The sequence below is a fragment of the Ciconia boyciana genome, chromosome 2, assembly GCF_034638445.1.
Source record: "Ciconia boyciana chromosome 2, ASM3463844v1, whole genome shotgun sequence".
Classification (NCBI taxonomy): Eukaryota; Metazoa; Chordata; class Aves; order Ciconiiformes; family Ciconiidae; genus Ciconia; species Ciconia boyciana.
Genome location: NC_132935.1, coordinates 67,441,854 through 67,465,260, shown reverse-complemented (window position 1 = coordinate 67,465,260; position 23,407 = coordinate 67,441,854). Strand labels below are relative to the sequence as shown.

Here is a 23,407-nt window from a genome sequence, read left to right as displayed (position 1 = left end):
AAGAGTTGCTTACAAAACAGAAATAAATTAAAGAAGACCTAAGAGGGGAGGGAGGTTCAAACCTTTTTCTGCGAAAACAGAATTTTTTAGGTTACCAAATTTATATGGCATTTCTGAATTAAGGTGTGCTTCATCATGGCCACAGCTTGCGAGGTCATGCTTCACTTCATGTTAACCAAAACTGTAATTACATTAAAAGATGGCAGCACTGAATTCTAAGTTAAAACTACTAGCAAATAAAGGAACTGCTATTTATTCATATCCCTTTGGCAAAGCAAATGTAAAATACCAGTTTCAAGTCTTGTAGGACATTAGGAGGGTTTTTTTGGTGAGTCTTTGTAACTATCAGCATGAAGAAGCTTAATATCTGCATTTAGTTTATATCTAAATGGGTTTTTTAGGTATGGAGATACTGCTTCTCAACCTGACGGAAGTCTAAATAGCCTTTATTTGAAGCATCCCTAATTTGGAAACAAAGTATCTTTTCAGTTCTTCTTAAGTGGAATTGACTGCATAAATGATCATCTTTAATATTTATTTTTCCTGTTGTACTCTTGTAACATAGTTAATAGAAATGTTGCATGCACAAGGGTTGAATATTGGTATAAGATTGTCTTTCAATATTTATATGGATATTGTTACTTTTATGTCGGGTAGGTAATCTTCTTTGTATGAAGCAATGTTATTTTTACTGTTTCTCAACTAGTATATTCTTCTTTTTCAACAGGAAAATGCTCCAGATATGGTGTATTTAGGCTCGCTAACCAATTTTGATTTGATTTATGCATGGACACAAGATAAATGTGTACCACTAGTTCGAGAAATTACATTTGAAAATGGAGAGGTAAGAATTTTTTCTACCATTATACTTTTGGGGTTTCTTTCTCAAAACCAAAATGTCTCAAGGTCTTTAATCCATGCCAAATAACTTTCTGCATGCTTTGCTTTTGACAGAAAATAGCTGTCAGGTAATGTCTGTTCATGCTTTTGAAGCTTTTTGGTTAGACTTGAAGTTCACTGGAGGCAGATTTGTAGCAGTTTCATACACTACCAGAGTAAGAGGTTATAATCATGCATACAGATCACATAAGCACCTGGTGATTTGCAGAGTGTGGACACTTGGATGCTAAGAATGTGCGTGTGTAAGAATGTGTGTGTCTGTAAGTATGTATGGGTGTATAACACCTTAGCTAGGTTGTATTATTGATCTAAAGTAAGTACATATTATTTATACAGATGTTATGACTAAATGTTGATTTAAGATCCAGACATAAATGTTATTTAAGTGCTTTTTGCATCTGTTATGACCTTGAAAAAATGTTTCTAGTCAGGGTAGAAAATATCCATGTCAGCATGTCCATGGCAGTTTGAAAGAGTAAAATAGTTGTGAACTATCCTTTAGTTATAATCAGCTTTTAAAATTTAATGTTAAAGTTACTAGTATAAAAATGTTACTGTATTATCCACTTCCAAAACATTATCTAATAAATAAGCACATTAAATGGTGGCTGACCATCTATGGAACTGGCAATCTTCTGGGAATTGTAATAAAAACCATGTGATATTTTTTTGTCAATCTGTGTTTAAGCACTGGTACCTTCTTAACCTTTTTAGCTTCACATGCTCTTTCCCTTGGGTTTCTTCTTTTAGCTGTAATTTGTAACATGGAATTTGGGGGTTTGCTTTTAAACCTCGATCTTCTTCTCCTTATCCTTCTTTCCTTTCAATGCTTTTGTGTTTTCTTTTGTAACTTCTTTTTCATCTATTTCCATCTCCTTTTTTTTTTTTTTTTAAATAACCAACAGGAAAAAAAAAACCTTTAGAAAATTAGCAAGTTTGTAGTATCTCAAAAGGAGTATTTGTACATAGCCACAGCATCTGCTAGAAACTCTGGTGAGGTTTGTAACAGATTGCAGTATGTTGTCCACACTGGATTAAAAACCAAAGAATCAGTCATGATTTGTTCTCAGTTTGCACACTTAATTTTTTTTTTATTCTGAATCTGCAGTGTATGTAACACTGCTGTTCTGGGCATGCACAACATGTCAGGTTACATGACAGAGGGAGAGATAGGGTGGGATGCACAAAATGGTTTAAGTGCAACCTTCTAGTTAAGCTCTATTAAACAAATTTTAATTCTTCATTTGCAGCTCAATATGTAAAAGATGCCCCATGTTAACATGTTTAGAAGTGTTTGGTAGATTTTCAGTATACTTTTTCCCATGGTGAAATTAGATTCTGAGCCTTGGAAGCCAAGGTTCATCACTGTCAGCTTGTACCACATCGTGTCATGGTTTTTCTGGTTGTTCTCTCAACCCTCGATTCCTGTTTACTTAGTCAGATATTTACAATTCCAATGTGACATTTTGCCTAACAACATTTGTTTAAAAATTTCAGTGCTGCCAGTACCCAAACAAATTTAAACATGCCAAAATTGATATACTTCTGCCTGCTGAAATTATACAGTATTTAAATGGGCTCTTAATGCATACTGCATAATATTACAGGATAAAAATATGAAGTGCTGTGACTGTTAAGCTATGTTTATGGTACTAGAATACCATATAAATAAGATAAAGACAAAAATTTCTACCACAGACTTTAAATCCAATTTTAAAATCAAAATTGGTCTCTCTAAACTGCTAGTAGGTTTTTCCCTCATTTTGTTTCTTCATGTTTTCATCATCTGATAAGTGTCATGGGCAGGCTAGCCAGGAAGATGCCCAATCTGAACAGAGGTCATCATTGTGACTTTAGAGAACACATAGTAATGGAACTCTGAAGCAAGGTCTTCTGCTTGAGAAGACTGTCCTTTTGACAGAGAGTCCCTGTGCTTGATGAGAAAAAGCTATTGGGATTAGTAATATCATTCAGAAGAAATCAACAACCTGTTTGGAGATGAATTGATCTTGCGAATCTAACTCGCCACATATAAGGGTTTTAACTATGCAGATGTTGCAATTGAGGTTGTCCTTTTAGCTGCTTGCAAGCAAGAAGGGAGCTTAGAGCCAGAATACCAAGCTCTTTTGGGAGTTCTCCCTCTGGAAATGTACCTGCTGAAACGAGTGATGAAACAGAGCCATAATCATAGTGGTACGAAACAGACTTTTTCACGTCCTCTAATAGGAGAGGAGGCTGAGACCCAGCTGAATTCATGTGTGTAAAAATGGGAATGAGCAAATGTGATTAGTTGTTGGTTTAGGGATGGATTGGTTCGTTTAGGGATTAATCCAAGCTTAGGGAAGCCTGGATTTTATCAAGAGCACTGAATTCATTAGGGTCTTTGCAATCTGCTGTTAAAAGACCAAGCTTCAACTTACCTGACAGACTTGGTTGAAGGGAGAATGACAACCATTTCATGTACACTGTGTAACTGGCTGCCTACTGATACGGAAAGCATTTCTTCTAACTTACTGCAAATTGAAAATATCTGAAGAAACTATCTTGTTGGGTGGCAGAACAAACAAGTGCTATCCTTCTCAAAAAGCATAGATTTTATTCTGATACAGGCTAGAATTGAAATAGCAGCACTTGCTTGTACACCAGTTGTGCAAGTGAAAGATAGGCAAGACTTGTAGGCATTTGTTAGCTGATAAAATTATTTCTTCAGTCGGGCTCTAGTGAGTTGAGCTCCTGTTCAAAGGTGCCTAAAATTCACGTTTGAAGCCAGCACATGCATGTTGTTCGTGTTTTGTTTGGGTTTTGAGTAAAAGAAAAATCCTGAATAAATTATTCAGGGAGCTCCTACGTTTATCTATCCCTGGACAGAGATCTTTAAAAGGCACTCGGGCTGCAAGATTGCATTTCTATGAGGAACTAAAGCTTGTCTGTCCAACAAAGGTTTTCAGTTCTTCATCAATTTTAGTAATATACTAGCCTGTGAATTTAATAAGTGTTACACATTGACCAGTCAGGACACACTGGCTGGCAAAAGAGCAGTACTTGACACAGCTATATCAGTTACGATCATTAGGTTCTGCTTTTTTCTTTTTTCTTTGGGATTTTTTCTAGGATGGGGTTACTTAAAGATTTTCATTGTGTTATGCTAGGAAAACACCAACTTACTACATGAACCAAGCTAGGACTGGGTCTAGAATACACACTCAGCTTTTCATAGCATTTAATACCATGCTGTTCAGGCCTTATTGCTGTTACTATGAAGATGATGTGTTTTCTCAGAATTGGGCTATTTCTTTTGAGCAAGTATTCCAATGCAAGTGTATCCCTTCCCAAAATGTTGATAATGAAATACCTTCATCCTTTATCTGCTGTATATGATACAGAGGAAGGAAACATGGTTAATTATATCACTCGGGTATCTTAGATGAAGGGTCAGCAGTTAACATCTTCAGTCCTGTTCTTTCAGCTGTTTTTAAAGTAGAGATGTCACTGAATTTGAAAATTGCTGGAATCGCTTACCTAAGTGCCCTTAAGAAATGAGATTTGTCGTTTGTTTTCTGTGCAGGAACTGACAGAAGAAGGCCTTCCTTTTCTCATACTTTTCCACATGAAAGATGACTTGGAGAGTTTAGAGAAATTCCAGCAGGAGGTTGCACGACAGTTAATAAGTGAAAAAGGTTTGTGGTAACTCCTACTACTTCTTGTTTTTACTGGTATAATTTTTTTCAGGCAAACTCAGAGTGGAAGCAAAGGCCAAACAGAATCCTAGCTTCAAAGCTCTTGAGTCCAAAGGGCTTTATGTACTTTTGACAGTGAAGACCAACTCCTATGGAAATTATTGAAATAGATACACAATTTATTAGTAACTATTTCAGAAATCCTTCTCGTCTAAATGACTTCATGCTGTTTGAGAGGGCATTAAACAAATCTTCAGTTTGTATTGTGGCCAAAAACACTTTAAGAAAATCTGTTATTATGGTGGTTTAGTTATTTAAATCTATTTTCAAGTTTTGCATGTTGTGTCTATCTAATATCTGCACCTTTGTAATACTTATGAAAGTGTTTAGGGTTTCAAGATAATAATAAAAAAATCTTAATATGGATTTTTGCCTGCTCACAATTTTAAGGTACAATAAACTTCCTCCATGCTGACTGTGATAAATTCAGGCACCCACTCCTCCATATTCAGAAGACTCCAGCAGACTGCCCCGTTATCGCCATTGATAGCTTTAGGCACATGTATGTCTTTCCAGACTTCAGTGACTTGTCGTAAGTATTTTTCTTTGTGCATTTTGATTTGAGAAGAGCAAAGGAAAAGACGTGCTCATATTTTAATCAGCACTATGACAGGAAGATTAATAAATCTGGGATAGGTAAGGCTGCCTATGTATGATTCAATGTCAGAACCTTAAAGCAATATGAATTGGTGTGAAGTCATTGTTTAAATGGAGTTGCATTGCTTTATGCAAGAAGAGAATCTCACATTAAGTTTCTAGATGCTGCTCTTCTTTTAATTTGAAGTTTTGCTGTTCTCCATAATAGTTAGGCATTTGGAGCCTGGCATGGTATTTTTAGTGGTGATCTAGATATATCAATTAACTTTAAAAGATTTAAAATACTGCATGGAATGTTTAAGTGCTGTGTTATGCAATGATTACTGTAAAATGCACCATGTAAGAATTCCCAGCCTGCTGGTTTGGTTTTTCCTGCTGTGCAATTTCAGCCTTCCTGCATTAGTCTAAACCTGGAAAGCTGGCAGAGAAATCCTTGTTGTGTGGGTTTCTGAAATTTTCCATGTGCAGCTTGGAAAGTGGCTGATCATTGGCATGTTACCTGGATAAAATATGTGAGAGGGAAGTGTCAGGGTGCTTAGGCAAAATGCCACTTTGATAATCCTCTTTACATCAGCCTATCTCTTTATGTTGTACTGCCTTGGAAGCAGGTGTTCTGTCTCCTGTGGTTCAGTTGAGGGGTAAAGATGTGTACATGTTATCTTCAGGGGCTTTCAGCATGAGACAAGCATTCTGTCTTTGTCTTGTGTGTTAAACTCCAGTTTCTGTCTCAGAGGAGGTACCTGCATATACACTGCTTGTTAAGTCCTGGTTAGATGCCTAGGCTTTGAGACTTGAATTTTTGCCCATTCATACTTTTAAAAACTCAGGGTATTTCATTTTTGTCAAAGCCAAGGATTCAAAGCTCAGACTTAGCATGCAATGTGAACATAACCCCATGTCTAATTCTGACATTCCAGCAGGCATTTTTCTACCTGAAATGTTCACGTTTGGAAGGAGGATTCAAACCTAGCTTCTCCCCATCATTCTCCACAGGCTTATTCTTAAAATGTAGTCTGTTTGATGTATCTCAAATAGTGCTTTTCAAATATCTAAAGCTATGTATGTGGAAACTCTGGTGATAGTGACTGTTTTTCTCCCTGTGTTCCTGTTTCTTTGGAAGATCACATTCACTGTACATGCCAGCGCTTTTAAAAAAATAGTGGGATATTTACATTTTGAAAGCACTCTTTTTGTCACTTTTGACAGCCCTAAAATAAATTAATATCTCTTATAGGGGAATAGAGATGTTTAACACTTTCATGTTATGTTTCTTACACGTTGTGTTTCTGGGAAACACTATCAGACTAATAAATGCTACTTGCTTGTTTGTATACCAATTGTTACATACAAGTGAAGATGAGAGAGAGAGATGTCAGGATTGTAGACAGTTGCTTAATGATAAATAATTATTTAACCTTACTCTAGGAAATTGAGCTGATACTTAGAAATACCTAACAAACAGTTTGGAAACAAGGCGAGCTTGGAGTTCCTGGGGTGATATTCTTTTGTGTTTGTGTGTGTGTTTGGATTTTTGGTTCGGGTTTGTTTGTTTGTTTATTTTAAATAATAGGTAAAATCTTAATTCTGAGACTTTCATCTACCTGCAAGGATTTCTGCCACTTTAGTACATTTTCTGGACTCCTTTACAAACTGGCCCCAGACTGTGTCTCGTAATCTCAGTGCTGCCACCAACCAATAGGGTTGGGATATGGTACTTTCAGAACTGGCCCACTAAAAGATTTCCTCTCTCTTTAGGGAGTTGTCTTTTTGGAGAATAGCCACTTCATAGGCAAATCAGACCACCACCCAATATTTTGTCCTCATGCTTTGGCCACCTGGCCCTATTCATCCTGCTGTTCCAGGTCAGAAATGATAGCAAGGAGTCTTCAACAGATCAGTTGTAGCTTCTCAGCAAGAACTGGCTGAGCTACAAGAGGCTGTAGGTACCAAATGCCCTTGCTGCATTAGGAGAGGAGAAGAGGTTGGAGGGAAATGTCTCCATGCAGTGTGTCTCCAGACCTAGAACAGGGCAGGAGCCCAAGGTAAAGCAGGGAGCAGTGATTCTGCTGTCCCTACAACTGGGCTGGAATGAACCCCCTTCTCTCCCTCAGTACTAATTCCTGATCTTAACTGGGAAGTGAAGGGACCCCTGAAAGTACCGCTGTAATACTGATTAGTTACAGATGTTGCTGTAGCGATACCTTCTGACTCTACGTTATACTATGTTTTATCCATAGAGTTTTCTAATGATCTGTAATACTGCTGATAGCCCATCTGACCACACTTTGTCCCTCTTTTCTAAATGTATAATAATTGGTCTCATGAAAGACTCCCTACAAAACCTGTCTCCATTCATACATTACCTTTTGATTGCATGCATAGTGCTCACGTTATAGTTTTTTATCTCCTCTTTAATACTTATTAGATCAACTCTTCATTTTAAGCTTTTTAGTCTATTTGACGTTTCACAAGTAAAATTGGATGCTGTAGTTTAACACGTTTGCTGTGGGTGACAGTAGATGATCTCAGATTAGATTTACATTGATATCCTCTTAGTGCTTATCTCTAGTGTATATGCAGTTGCTCAGGCACTAGAGAGCCTTTCAAAGATGTTTTGTCAATACTGCTACCCAACTGTCATTTGTATCTGTAAACTGTGCATTTGGAACCTGCTGTTCCCTCTTACATTATGGTTAGTGGGGAGCTGAAGTGAGTATACAATGAAGTTATCGGCTAGTACAACTCTGTGGGAGTTATTGAAAAGATGAAATACTTGCTGTGTTCTCAAGAGACAGTGGAAAGAAAAAGAAGCTGGTAGGATACCTTAACAAACCATTTGGCTTCCTGTCCTCTATTAATCACCTAAAAGTGGACATAGTGTGCCAGATAAACAGAAATTGGCTACTCTAAACAGTGCACTTCAAATCTTCTGTGTTTGGACTTAACTTGTAATAAACATGTGGGTGTTTCTGTTGTATTTGTTCCAGAGTTCCAGGTAAACTGAAGCAATTTGTACTAGACTTGCATTCTGGAAAATTGCATAGAGAGTTTCATCATGGCCCTGATCCAACTGATGTAGCACCTGGTCAGGTAAGGTTACAACAAATATGTTCAATTTGGCCATTTAATAAAGACCTTTTTTTACTCCTTGTCAGAGCTGTACTTCTAACGTGTACTTTTAACTTCAGTCTCCTGAAAGAGAAATCTGTTTATAGAAGCATAACATTGCCACTTCTGCTTGGCTCTTCCTTTAACTTCCTCTGGTTAAAGGCAGGGAGAGCATTAGGGGGAAGTACGGTACCTGTTTGCCTTGAATAAGGGAAGAGTATAAGAATAGATATATTTTCTCCACTGAAACAGAAGATCTTGGGCCAGATGACTGTTCTGAGCTCATAGAGCTGCTCTTACGTTCTCATGTGATTTCAGTGCAAAAACTGATGATGCATCATAGATGCATCATTTCCCACACGACACACTATGAGAGGGTGCTTCTAAGGGGGAAACATCAATTGATTGAATGTTTTATATATTTACTCGTAGTCACCAATCCAAGCAGGAGGCAGATTGTTAGAGCATCAACAAAAGATTGATAAGCGGTAATAGGGCTTATTAGTTTTATTAATGCAGTTAACAGGTGGCATTAATAGTGGTCACAGGCTGCATTAGTCAGTTTGGATTTGTCACTGTTCTGCTCAAAGGTTGTCATGCTGGATAATTACATGCCTGGAAGTCAGTCCTGGGATCTCTTCAGGAACACAACTACTAGATCCTTCTCCAGACAAAACTCTGGAGCACATCAGTGTTTAGTTTAATCCAAGAGGCAGAAAAGAAAGGACATTACCAGCCCTGATTCCCTCTGCTCAGCCCAGTCTTCTAACTGTGTCTTGATCAGCCTTGTATCTTCTCGATACACCGCTCAGCTCATATGCTTGATGTCATGCTGTAAACATAACTGCCTGCCAGGTAACCTTCTCATTACCTCAGGCCCTCTCTAAAGAAATAACTGTTTTTAAACACTTATAGCTTATTGTCTAGGGCTCAGAGAGCCACGTTGATCCCAGAGGATACCTGGTGCCCTTGTGTTGGGGTGCCTTGGGCCATCCCAGAACCTGTGGGTGAGGGACAGAAACTATTTATGGCTAGAGGCTCATTTTCCTGGTCATCTGTGAGATGTGGCAAGGGAGGCTCTGTGCTAAGCCGTGTGAGTGCAGCCTCCTGTTGCCCTGCTCAAAGGTAAAAGATTTAAAAGCATGAAAGCCCTGGAGGGTTTGCCTTGGGCCAGGAGAATGACTGCTTTTCAAAGTTATCATGACTGGCGGTGAAAACATGAGGGCTGAATTGTCTCTGCAGTAATTCCTTTAACTAGTAACTCCCTGTGTTTCTCAGGAATTCATTGAACAACCAGAATTCAGGTCAACAGGAGACAGAAAATGGGGCTGGAGACTGAGGCATAGGCCAGGCATTCAGTCAGCTCAGAGCTAGACAGGCATGCGTGAGGAAGAGAGACACTGAGGCCATTGCAGTCTGGAGGAGGCTTGGCCAGGGAGGGAGGAAGCCTGCCGAGTCCCTAGATCCTGCTGCCTATCTGGGCACAGGCTCGTTGCCTAAGAGCTGCAGGCTTGCTCTGGTCTCCATTCTGCCTTGAAAAATGCACACAAAACCTGGGATGTTTACTTTCTCATCTCCGTATGGCATCCTGCCATCTTGTGGAAGATGTGTATGCATGTGCAATAGAAATACTGGCTTTAACTAAACTGGAGGCTGCTGTCTTGGGTCATGTATGTCCCTTGAATTGCATGTTTGGTTTTTTTTAGTTTCCACAAAAAATGAGTTCTAAAATATTTTGGCAGCAATGTCACTTTTGCCCTGGTGTATCTCAAACACACAAACCAGAATACCTTCAAAGCAAGTGGTAGATAGGCTCAGATAAATCTGCAATGGGGTGCATTTCAAATACTTTTAAGTCCCTTGTACAGAAACTTGTGTGATGGCCATTACCTTTGAGATGTGCCAACAAAATGAATAGCCGTAACTGATGGTGCTTAATTAATGTGTTTGTATTCCACCTACTTGGGACTTATAATGTGCCTTCCAAAAAAAAAAAAATTCAATTTGAGAATGCTAGACATTCGTGCACTCCCATAATTAATGTTGGAAGTTCATTTAATGGAGGTGATTGATTATTTTAATAAGTCTAACATGCAATTTTACTGTTTGTTCTGTTTTTCAGCCAAGTCAGGATTTAGCAAGCAGCCCACCAGAGAGCTCATTCCAGAAACTGGCACCCAGTGAACATAGGTACACCTTATTGAGGGAAAAAGATGAACTTTAAAAACTTGAAATAATCTTGCAAGCCTTTCAGACAGCAGCATTGACTTCTGTGTGGTGGAAATAGTAAACCTATATTTTCATAATTCTATGTGTATTTTTATTTTGAATAAACTGAAAAATAATTTTTTTCTCCCCAGGCTTGTAAATACATTTGTTTGGTGGGTCATTCTGTACAGCATCTTTCAAACAGTACGTTCCTAATGCTATAGTAAAATATCAGAGACCCATCTAGACTCTTGATCTAACTCTGTTCTGTAAAACTTTTATAATCCAAATGAAGGTATCCTTGCCAGAGACATGCTGTTAACTTGCACTATCCCATTAAATAGGACTTTTGGGTTGTTTTCTGTGTAACCTTGGTAGTATGTGCTTTTTCTTCTTCTTCATGTGAACAGCTATCCTGGTAATCTATTTCTTTGTCACATTTTTCTCCAACTTAAGAGGGTCTTCTATTCTGGATACTTGGGAGGGGAATAAATTAAAGTTTTACAGAATCTCGTGTGGTGCTTTACTGGGTGTAAATGTCTAAGCGATTAAACAATTCTGACTATTAAAATACCAAGTGAGGAAAGGAAAAGTTTTAATGATAATAGCTGTACTTTGAATGAAAGGGCTGTATTGACCTGCTCTGATTTCCTGGAATTATTAAGATTGTTATATTATCCGCACAGTTGTGTTAAAAGAACATGAATGTTGGAAACCCTTCAAAGTAGGAGAGGACTAGGGGTGGACTGCCATCTTAGTTTTGTTAGTCTTAAATTAATCTCTGTATCTATTTGTTATGATTAGTCTTTTTTTTTCTTTGGGTCCCTGCCTTCCTGGCAGACATTTACTTTCTGAACAACCATTGCAAATTTTCTGTTACTCCTTTGTCTGGCTTGTGCCTTATTTATTGCATATTCTTTGAATTCTGCTCTGAAGAAGGAATTACTGCTTTCCTTGTGGGCTTTTCTGTTGTGCATAGTATTGGAATATGGGCTTTTCTCAATCTTCAAGCTGCTTGGTGAGATGAACATACAGAAACTGAGATGGAAAAATATCTGTTAATTTGGGGTGCATTGCTGGAAACAAATTAGTATTGGATTTGTACAGTACACTTACCACAAAGAATCTAGGTCCATGATGTGGGCCCCCAAGGTTCAGTGTCCTTAGAAGCAAGCTTGTTCTTTGGAGAGGTGGACCACTGGGTGTTTACTTCAGTGAATGCCCCAACTTCTGCAGTTCACAGCTGCAGTTCTTTAGCCCCTCAGCTGGATGCCACCTACTCAGTTATCGACAGAAGACTGATGTGGTCCTGTGCAGCTGTGGCAAAAGTTGATCCCAAGAGAGGCTGCTGAATCAAGCCCCTGCAGCAACAGGCACATGAGCTTTCTAGGGGGTTATTCTGAGGCGTTGCTAGTACCAGCCAACACTAAGCTACAGCCAAACTGAGCAGATGCAGAATTGGTAGTTAAGAAGAGTGTATTACAAGATTTTGTTTACAGGCATACTTTTTTGTCGGTTTTGTGAATCTGCATTTTGGAGTGCACATCAAGTACTTGAAAGCCAGGTCTTCTCCTGTCCCATTCTCCATCTCATGCCAAATCAAGCATTTTTGGCAGCTCAGTCGTATCACCTTCTAGTTGGAATCCAAAGATGTGAGCAGGGTATGGTTTTAAGGCTGACACTTGTTATCTGCAGGTGGTGCTACAGAACTTCTGGAGTTGTTCAGGCACCTGAAATTCTAGTCAATTCCTGCATGGTGCCTACAAGTACTCATCTTACTCCTCCAAGGCTCCTATTTTTCCCTTGGGATTCTTATTTATAAAATGCTGTTTGGTGGAAGATGTCTAAACGTCTCTTTCTGGAGAGAGATGCTATCTCATCATATACCCAACAGTCCAGTGGCTGGTGCTTTCAGCTAGAAAGTGAGAGAGATGAACCCCCTCTGCCATTCCTTCATCCAAGTTTGCTTTTCTGAGTAAGGACTTGTTCCCAGAGCTTTGGGATCCCAGCACTAAGTAGACAATTAGATGTATCAGTTTTATGATAGTTAGGCACCCAAGTAATTTCATTGTGTATTCATTGGAGGTTGAACAGCTAAAGTCTAGGTATGCCTAACATGATGTTGAGTATCACTTGAAGTATCTGATGAAATAGAGTTTGCCTAGAGAGAGCAAGTGTTGCTCTCACAAAACACAAGATGTGTTTCAAATTCAGACCTTCAATTCTGATCATTTACATCAGTGATTTTAACCATTCATTGCTCAGCTAACCACTCCCTTTAACATTTCTTGAGGCTTTCATGGGAAGTTGTCAAACAATATTAGTGTTATCCCCATTTTTAATTGAACTAAGGAGTCCATTTCTGAGCTAGCGTATGTGTACGAGTTACTAGATGGATGTAGCATTTTAGGAACTTGTGTTAATTTCAGTCAATGTAAATATTTCAATAGCTGAAGCATGTGTTTGGTAGCTCAATTCAGGATTCTTAAATCTTGGTAATGCAATTATTTTTCTAATATAAAATTTGTGAGGGATTGATCTTTTATGTGCTGAAAGGAAATAAACCCCAACATTCTCAACAAATTCAACAACCAGTCTTGTAGGCAAAAACAAACCCCGACATTCTCAACAAATTCAACAACCAGTCTCGTAGGCAAAAACTTTTATTTGGTCTGAAAGAATTATGTATATCTTACATTTCTTCTGACTAACATGCCTAGCAATTTAAATGCTAGTTTGGTTACTCAGATGCCCGTGTTTCTTCACATATGTAAATAACCCGTCTATTTTTAAAAATCATAGCTTAAATAATAGTCTCCTAAGTCTATTGTCTACACCGTGTTTTGAGATTGCTTCCTTAAAGACGCAAGGAGGAAGAACAGTTTTTGTGCTAGGTATTTCATAAAATGAGTGCATACCAAGCTGAATTTGTATAAGCTGTGGTAGAAATTCAGTTTTATGAATTTAGATTGTCCTGGCATTAGTCCATCTTGGGGGCAGAGGGTGGAGTCCTCAATGTATCTGATGTGGCTGCTGTCATTTAAATGTACAAGGTTTTGAAGCGTACAGTAGGAAAGCAGACATAGCTTTTTAAAATCACACAAAGAATCAACCACAGTTTCTGATTAAGAACACTTTTTTTTCTTAGTTTCTTCCTTTAAACGTAGAAATTACATATCAAAGGAATGAACAGCCTTAGTATGAAGCTGTTACAAGCTCATTAAATGAGTCTACATCCAAAGTAGATGCATTCAAAGAAGAGCGCTTTTTGCCTGACAAGAGCAAATGAGCTGAATTACTTGGGTCATGTTTTCCACTCCAGCTGATTTTACAGTGTAGGCACTGTGGTTTTAACACATGCAGTTTTGACAATGTTTGCGATTACTTGTGAAAACTATTCTTGCACGCATTGCTTCCCTGAGCCTCCGACCTACTTAAAATAGACACAATGCTCTGACTGATAGCAATTTCAATCGTATTTTAAAAGTTATAAGGAAGAACTGTTCAGAAAAAGATATTTGTGCTGTAACTAACAGTTGCTTACAGTGTCTCTAGGCACAAAAACCTATCATCTGTCATTAGTAGACAGTTATTTCCAATGATGATACCGAAGTACTGGTTAAGAAAAGGGAGCTCTTTCTATAGTGGGCTTCCTTTATACAGTGTTCCCTGCTAGGGAGCCTTATCACTGAACACCGACTTCTGTGTTCACCTAATAAAACTGGACTCAAGCAGAGCTCAGGATTAATTGAACCATTTTAAAACTTTAAAAAGCAGCTTCCCAACCTCAATATCTGTTCCCCCAAACACTAGCACCAATAGTGTGGGAACTGTCCTGGAAGGATGGAGGTAGGACCATGTGCTGAACAGTAGATTATGTGACAATAAAAACATGTTAACACTCCTGTATGTAACAATGGAAGTTTCAGAAGCAAAAGGCTTCTTAGGCAGCAGAATAAGGATGGAATAAGGAAGAACAAGCATCCGCTATAAAAAGCTAGCAAAAGCACTAACAGCATCTCACCCCATAGAGGCTCCACAGCATGTCCCAAACTCTTGAAAAGGCTGAGAAGCTACTCTACAGTGCGGGTGGAAGCAGAAGTTTCAGAACCGAACAGCATGCCAGAGGTGTGCAGCTGATCCAAACAAGCATGGTTTACTTATTGTAAACAGTATCAGGTTGACATTTGCAAAACAGTCCCATCATCTGGGGATGTCAGCGGACACTGGCACCGTTGCAGGGCCTCGCTGCTTCGCCATCCTTTGACCTGGTGCCTAATGCCACCCTTGAGGGATAATGAAGACTACTGAGGGAGTGGGCCTGGCTGCAGCACATCCTTCCAGGGAAGCTATTTAGCTCTCCCACCAGAGCGCTGTTGGTGACAGCAGATGAGAAGCAAGGGCAACATGTAGCAGTAAGTGCTGCTTAAGTAAGCTGAGGCTTTGGGCTTAGTATGCCAGAGCTTGTCACTTCATCCTGTATGGTGTTCTCAGGACAAGCCACGGAGTTAAACAAACAGCTATGGAAAATTATTCTCCAGTAGCAGTCCTGCAGGGTTGCTGCTTAGACTGTTTAATTCTTAACTACACTTTGAACAAGGTGAGGAGTTTACAAATTTAAAAAAAAGGACCTGAAAAAGGGGAAAAGCTGATTATGATGCTGATCTGATTTGGCTGATGGAGGCAGATGTGGGATGTACATAAGTGTTTTTTCCACCTTGCTCAGCCAACATTTTAACATTTTCCTATGGCAACTAACGCTTCCCTGTGCGTTACTGAACAGGCGTAGTCAGTCATGTCATGGGGGTATACACAGGAGGAGTTTGGGAATCCAGATAAATGAAAGTAAATTTAAAGTACGATGACCATGAAAGATAGATGCAGCTTATTTCCTTTTCTTTGGAGCTCTATAATAAAAGCTCTAGCTTCTGGGTGGCGTTCATGGGAAAGCACTAGGGTTTTCCAAATTCATCTCTTCGTATTGTCTACAAGACACTTTGTGCAAATTTGGCATGAAGCACCCGTCACCCATCCTTGCAGCTGTGCCTATAGCTCACCTAAGAATTTTATAATTAAAAGTTATCCATACAGTTTTCAAAGGACTGATGTCACTTACTACATCTGTAAAGAGAAATTCTGACATTACCGTTTCACCCCTCCCAAGTAATAGTATCGTTGTCAAAATTCACACAACTCAGCCTTGTATTTAAAGCATAAGGCTGCAAGTCTGTCATTAGCACGGCTACTACACTTTTGTTCCTAGTCAAAACGAATCTCTGCTTCAGCTGGATTTTTTGGCTCTTTGGCAAGAAAGCTCTGGACAGCTGGAAGAGATCTGCTCCATCATTTTTTGTTTTCTTCTTTGTATCAATTTTCCACCTGTGAAACCCAAAATCCCACCACCAAGTGCAGCTGCAATTCCTGCCACTTTGAAGCCTGCAAGGAGACCAATAGGACCCCCCACCACTCCACCAATGACTGCACCTGCCACAGGCAGAGCTGCCAGCTTGTATTTTGCAGCCTGTAAAGGGGAAAAAAAAAAAAGAGTTAGAATACTTGCCTGTGGTGATGTGCATTTTCCCCTCATTGCTCTTGGCAATGACTTGAATGCTCAGTGATAAATAAACTTTACAAATTAGTATTGAAAAAAAGATGATCTACTATCCCACATGTATGACAGAACATACCAAAACCAATTCAAAACTGAGCTATCTCATGTATGCAGTTGTGAACCAGGTCCTTTTACATGCTATTGCCTGATTATGTACACTATTTATTACCTCGTCTCCAATCATTAAATCAAGTGAGAAACAGAAAATGCTCAGACTTTTCAGTAACATGCCTGAATCTAGGTTTGTGGCTTATTAGCAACTATCACTGGCATCTACATAGAATGGGATTGAAATTGCATGTTATCATCAACCTGTTGTTTTACGCTTATTTCATTCTTGTGAGCCAATCGTTGAATGCTCTTGTCTTTGCAGGTAAACCAATGTAGCATCAGAATAGCATAAAAAAGCAAAAAAACCCCAAAAACCTGTATTTCCTAGTAGCCTGGATGTGATAGAAAATTACAAGAGAGATTGATTTATTTTTTGCCCTGCTACCTGTGGGTCATTTCTTCCTTATTCCCTTAATTGCTGGCTCCCTCAGCATTAAAGACGGCAGATCAATTGGGTTAATACAGAGGATTGCTGGGAGGCAGAGTACCATTGATTCACCAGCAGGAGCAGATCCCTACCTTCCCCAAGTTTTTGGTTCCCTCTTCAACATTCACAGCAGCACTGTTGACATGGTCTTCAATCCTGTCAATCTTCTCCTGCTGAGACTAGATGCAAAGGAATTATGAGTGAGGTAACCTGCTGGGAAGCAGCAGTGAGCCAACACACACCATTTTAATGCCTGTAATCAGGGCCCCACAGCCGCTTTCATCTGCTACACACTGCAGCCGTGCAGCCTTAATGGTGGTTCATTAATAGCGTCTGATAAACTCTGCTGAAACTGCAAACTTACTTCAAAAAAATCTTAACTATGAAGTAATAATATGGTGTGGGTATTATACAATGTGTTGCTGCAGTTAGAGAAAACAACCCAAAACATACAATTTCAAAATCTTTTCTGTAAATAGATGAACTCGCATTCCAAAGGAAAAAATAATCCAAACTAGCCTTTTTGTTTCCTGCTGAGTTTCATGTTCAAAAAAAATTCTATAAAGAGCATTTACAAGATCAGTACCAACTCCCAACATACAAAGCTGCACCAAGAAATCTAAACAGAAGTGTTTAATTGCGACATTGTAAAACACTGACTTAACTTTACAAATAGAGTAGTGACAGTACTGAAAATATACTTGCTGTTGCTCTATATTCTACTGTTTGATTTTACAAAAATGTTCCATCCTTTTTCCAAATGCAGTCAGATTCCCCTGCAGTCTCTCCCAGAGAATGCTGGAGCAGAAGATAAAGGGTGTTGTTGTGGGTTTGTTTGTTCTTATTTTAATCTCAGCAGTACCCAGCCTGTTTTATGTCACAAAATAATGAGAAGGCTAATGTTCAGCTTAAAATAAAAGGCATTCTAAACTTTTTTCCTCTTTCTAATTCAGAAACTGCTGAATCCACCAGCTCTGGTATCTTCATCTGTGATCCAATCCACACACTTTAGATACTTGCTATTAAATCTAATGATGGTTATGTGTAAAATCCAGAAAGTCCTGGGAACAGGAACTCCCCTTTTTAGCTAAAGCTGCTAACATTTAGGCTACTGAATAAAAATTTTTGCAGTCCCTCTCCAGCCTAATGAATCTTAGGGGGTTTTTTGTATATGTGAAGCAGCACGTATTCAGCAGAAAGGATAAAAGCTATTTTATCTATGCCAACTAACCCAACAGCAAGAAGATTAAAGAACTCTCCTAGGAGATGAGAATTGTGGGTTTAAATTCCCTGTGGCACAGGAAGAACTAAATATTGGGAACTGAGTGCGGATGATGAAGATGCATAACCTTTTTGCAGCTACATTTGTGAGAGCAGAGAAAGGGCATGATAAAGGTGAGGGAAACTTCAGATTTTTCTCGTACTCCTGATTAAGCAAGAAAAAGTACCTGAGAAACACCCACCCTGTGCAGTGAAGGCTGTTGTCACCATTACGATTAGAAATTGTAAAAATGAATGGGTAGAAGCCTGCGGTCAACACTGTAGAGCTTCTGCTAAGGTTCAGCTTGTGGCCAAGGGCACTGGCTAGAACATCAGTGATTGCTCGGGTGGCAATTATCAGCACTAGTGCTGAAACAGAAGACTATTGCCTCCTCAAAAAATTACCTTGCCAGAGCCTGAATCAACAGGAGAGCCACAAAGATACTTGTAGCAATGAGTCACTGATGTAGGGAAGAAAGAGCTGTTAGTTTTCTAACCAGACAGGGCAGCTGAGTAGTTAAACTAATGCTTTTGAACATTCCTTTTCTGTTGGCACTTAAAAATCAAAAGAAAACCTTTCACCTTACTGCTAGACAATTTGATGTAAACCTTATATGCATCACCTATGACTTTGGAAAGTATCTAATGTACAGGGTTTGAAATTACAGGTCTATTTACCATAGGTCCCAAGTAGCAAAGACAGCACCTTCGTGCAGCATCTCGGCTCACTGTGGGGAAACTGCTCTGCCTCTGCTGGCATTTTCCTGAAGTTCCTAACAGTGACTAGGATTTTGTAGTCTTGAACATTGGACTGAATAAATTCAGTTAATGTTATTCTGCTATTCTGTCACTTTGATCAAGTGACACAAGCTCAGTCTGAGTTCAGATTACGGGCAGAAGTATTCCTCGTCGTTTTCTCCCCCAGCTAGGAGTTACCCTTTCGCTCTCTTTTTGTACAAGACTATCTAGGACAAAATGCAAAATTAATACTTACGCTGACTAAGAGAGAAAACTCAGTCACCAACTGGCTAAGCTGAATCAAGTCCTACAAATAAAAAACAAATGTTATTTTGTAATAGTTGCTAAAAACAGGAGCATCAACGTGGCAGTAAGGGAGTTTCAACATACCTCTTCTAGAGTTTCCCAGGACTCAGCTGCATTTTCTTCCTGAGGTATTTCGGGAAGGCGGGAGTAGATCTGGATTAAACTTTGGGAGCCGTCCTTCACTGCTGTGTTATATAAAGTTTCTGAGTGAGAAACATGATGTTTATAAATAAATGCACTGGATCAGGATGCAGGTGATGTGCAAAGTTTCTCCCTCTTAATGTTTCTCAAGGATAAATTGATATTTAACCTAACTCAAGCCAAGCAACAGCCCTGAAAATGATAATATAGGGAAAAGTCTTACTCACAGCACTAGAGTTTCTTAAAAGGAAGTTATTGCCAAAGAAATGGATTAGTTTCTATCAGCGCCCTTTCACAATCAGTTCTGAGAAAGATGCTAAATTATACTCCTGAATTCAAGTTATGTATCAACCGAGCAAAGAAAACTGAGCTTGGGACAAAAATTTTTCATTTACATAGGACACATAAAAACACTGCGCTTCCAAAACTGAACAGATTCATTTTATGATTGATTATTATGCTACTGCTTTGATTCTCAGCCATTGAGACTAAAAGAAGCTGAAGGAAAAAGCTTTTGAAGTAAAAGCAGTGAAAACCAAGTAACATGCTGCCCAGCGTTCAGTGCTGGATCCAGTTGGGTAATGGTACCGTGAGGACGGCAAGCATTTATAGCTCAGCGGTGTAAAGGAGATATTCTCAAGTATCTTCCTTTCTAAATCACCTGGACTGAATGCAGAAGGCATTAGGACAAAGTACGGTGGAAAAAATGGAGAACGAGATACAACTAGGTGGCGTGGGGGAGAGCAGATATAATGAACAGACACACACATACCTCCTCCAGTCAAAGAGCCCAGTCGTGAGCCACTACGGATGTAATGGACATGTGCAGCATTATGGACAAGTAATTATGTGGTAATAAAGAATGATAACAAACAAGTTTGTCATCTCATAGCAAGGATTAAGGAATAGCTTGAGATTATGAAAGGCAGACTGGAGAACGTATGTATGTAAACGCAGCGCAAAGATCATGTTAATTTAGACAACTTCAATTTCTGAAGGAAGTTAGCTACTTAGTAGGACACAGATGTTTCCTTCCTTGGGAGGAGAGGGTAGTATCTAGAGAAAGCTTAATATGGGGAAGACTGGTTAGAGATGTCTAATATTAAAGTGTAAATATTGCATTAAAATCTTCTTTAGAAACAATGAATGTACCAAGGTACTATAATAATATTCTATAACTGTTACTGCAACAGATATGAACAATGGAAAACAAATAAAAATAAACGTATTCAATAAAAAGTCAGTAATAGTGCATGCTCACTCATGGAATTAATTTAAGATAAAATAAAAATGATACATTTTCATAACATTTGTCCACTTCTCAACATTTTTATCCCAGTATCTCAAAATACATTGAGGACCTAATCTTCCTACTCTCGGATCAATAGAAGTCTAACATCAATGAAGCTGATATTCAGCTGTAATTACTAAGTAAGCAGAGTAGCAGAATAACAAGGATGGAGTAAGCGATTTGGGGTTTTATTTTGGGCTTGGTTTTCTTTCTAATTATTTCTACCCCTTTTCCTTTGAGACTCCAGACATGGAAGGCACTTCACCTTCTACAATCATCATCTGTTCTTCCAGAACATATTTTTGATCTAAAGCATCAGATTAATTAACGTTATATACTCGGTTCTGAAATATTCCTTTTCCCTTTTCAGTATAATTAATCATATATCCAAACGTGTCCATTTTTGGATAAACCAATCTGCTACATATTCTGACATTTAACATTGGTTTTGAGTATTTTATTCCATTTCAATCCTTCACAATCTTATTTCAAAACCAAGTTTCTTCTGCCAAGAAAAGCATATTCTTCCCTAATCAGCCACAGGCATGCTAAGTTGGTTGAAATTAAAATATTTGTAATTCAAAAGCAAAAAAAAAGCTCACTAATCAAAATTGCCTCCTCAAATTATGTTCCCTATTCTGGTCTGTCCTTAACAATCTATGCTGACCTATTGTAGAAAAGTACATCCTTCAACATACATAAATGATACTGAAGTTTTGCATGACACACATTCAAGAGAACTTAAAATTATAAGTAGGTTTACACTGTTTTCATTTTCTAATAACTAAACATTAGTGGAAAAAAATTCCTCAAGAAAATTCTTTACTCACTTCAAAAAAATAAAGAATAAGAAGAGTAAGAGAAGGTGGAGTCACATTTGGGCTGAAAGTATGAGTAAGAAATTTATATTCACTAGTTCCTGTTTTATCAAGTCTAACCAATTTTAATAGAACTGAGAATGGAAGTGGCTCCACCAGTTCACTTACAGCATCTCCACAGAAATGCAGTAATACAAAACACCTCTGCAGATTTCATAGAGCAGCTTCGCACCTCATTACACTCAAGATAAAAATCTAATGCTCCGGAAGATTCAATGTGTTGGTTAAAAGATCTTAGTAATTTTAAGAGTGGAGTCTCACCTTTTGTTAATATTTGTTCAAAATGCAATTAAATTCCATTTCTATTGGACCTGAGCCGAGGATGGTGAAGGGGGGAAGGGACCACATCATTTCACTGACATGCCTTCTAAATGGGCAATTTGAATTTGTAAACTCCTTCCTTCTCCACCAGATGGGAAGCAACATGCTACAAAGAATGGGCATACTGAAGTTCCTTTGATTAAGATCAGCAGCCAAGATCTGCTTTCAGGACTGCAGCCTCTAAGCACAAAAGAATAGGCAATATATTGCATCTGTGTTAGCAATTCAACAGAGCTGCTTTCACTGTCAGGCAAACTTGAAAAAAAAATCTGTTTAATTGTATTTAGTTGTCTGCCTGCCTGTATGTTTCACTTCAAATGGGGTGAATTATTTCCTGTATTCTTGAGCAGACTTGCAGGAGCGTGTCATTCCAGTAGTATGTTTCTGTTCTTCTCATCCCAATCTTTCTGATCAATTTCTTGTCTTTCTGAAGTGCAGTTATGCTCAATGTCCTCCATACTTTAAAGGTATTTCAGATTAAAAAAGCAGTCCTGTTCTTTGAAATTAAATTCTAGTTCCCATTTAACACCTATGTAACTGTTAGAAAAGCAATAAGCCAAGACAAGGCCTTTCCAATGAAATACCAGAATGTATTGAGGACAACTGCAGAAAGTTACCAAAAGAAGAGATATTTTAAATTTAATTCTGATCGTAACAGAGAAGAGCTCACAAAGAGCCTGAAAGTAACGGCTAATATGGATGAAGGGAATCACTGAATACTCGGAGTTCACTATTCTAAAACTCAGAGTTAAAGACTAAAGACAATGAGCTCCCCCCAAAAGAGGTATTAACACATTTCGCAAACTGATTAATAGAAACTATGGGGAAGAAGTTCCTAAAGGATAAAGGACTGCAGAAGAGCTGGCAGACACTAATAAAATAGGCTATACTGAAGAAGACAGCAAGTTGTCCTGATGCAGAGGAAAATGTTTATGGATTCAGCAAGAGCTCTTCAAAGCCCTCGATATCAAGAATTCGACACACAATTAAGATGAGTACAAGCAATAATATAAGCATGGAAAGTTAATATCATAAAGACTAGGACACAAATAAATTGCAACTACCAAGGGGCATAAATGGTAGCAAGAAAGTTTCTATGAATGCTCTTCAAGTTAGAGGAAGACAAAGGAAGTGTAAGTGCATTGCCAGGTAAAGAAAGAAAATAACCCAGATGACCCAGAGAAAGATTAAGTCAGTCTTTATACAAACAGAGAGCTGTAATCAGGTATTTGATGCAACTAATTTAAACAAGAAAGAAAAAAAAGGCTAGGCTGAAACATAAAGAGAACAGGTTAAACATATTTACATGAGCTAGATCTATTCAAGTCCTGAGGGGCTGATGAAATTCACTCTTGAGAGTTTAAGAAACAGCCTCTGAAAGTTCAAGCATATTTCTGAGAACTTGAGTAAGGGGGTGCCAGAGGACTGCAAGAGAACAGATTCAGTTATTATCTTCTTTTTTTGGAGGGGAAGGAGAATGCAGCAAATAGCCAGACTTTGAAACCTACAAAGATATTAGGACAACCTACTGAACAATCAACTACAAGATGCTGAAGGTGTTGAAAAAGTCAAGAGTCATATGTTGGAAGCCAATTCAGTCTTTTTTATTGGCCTGGTAAGAAAATAAAAGTTTTTTATGATGAGGGTGGTGAGACACTGGAACAGGTTGCCCAGAGAAGTTGTGGATGCCCCATCCCTGGAAGTGTTCAAGGTCAGGCTGAATGGGGCTTTTAGCAACCTGATCTAGTGGAAGGTGTCCCTGCCCATGGTGGG

At 38.6% G+C, this 23,407-nt stretch overlaps 2 protein-coding genes across 7 annotated transcripts in view; one reads left to right on the top strand and one right to left on the bottom strand.

Annotated features, from left to right (window-relative positions):
• ERP44 (endoplasmic reticulum protein 44) overlaps positions 1-10,698 on the top strand; it is a 53,985-nt gene extending 43,287 nt beyond the window's left edge. The window contains exons 8-12 of the mRNA XM_072852884.1: positions 728-844; positions 4,466-4,577; positions 5,028-5,169; positions 8,222-8,324; positions 10,465-10,698. Of these exons, the coding sequence (XP_072708985.1) occupies positions 728-844; positions 4,466-4,577; positions 5,028-5,169; positions 8,222-8,324; positions 10,465-10,566 (576 nt within the window). The 3' untranslated portion in view covers positions 10,567-10,698. The remainder of the gene's footprint in view (positions 1-727; positions 845-4,465; positions 4,578-5,027; positions 5,170-8,221; positions 8,325-10,464) is intronic.
• Positions 10,699-13,197: 2,499 nt separating this feature from the next.
• STX17 (syntaxin 17) overlaps positions 13,198-23,407 on the bottom strand; it is a 36,287-nt gene continuing 26,077 nt past the window's right edge. For 5 of the 6 annotated variants that reach the window (XM_072852887.1, XM_072852885.1, XM_072852889.1 and 2 more), the window contains 4 exons: positions 19,088-19,206; positions 18,954-19,004; positions 16,792-16,878; positions 13,198-16,071 (listed from right to left, as the gene is read on the bottom strand). In XM_072852887.1, the coding sequence (XP_072708988.1) occupies positions 15,832-16,071; positions 16,792-16,878; positions 18,954-19,004; positions 19,088-19,206 (497 nt within the window). In that variant the 3' untranslated portion in view covers positions 13,198-15,831. The remainder of the gene's footprint in view (positions 16,072-16,791; positions 16,879-18,953; positions 19,005-19,087; positions 19,207-23,407) is intronic. The other variant, XM_072852890.1, reaches the window with a different exon arrangement.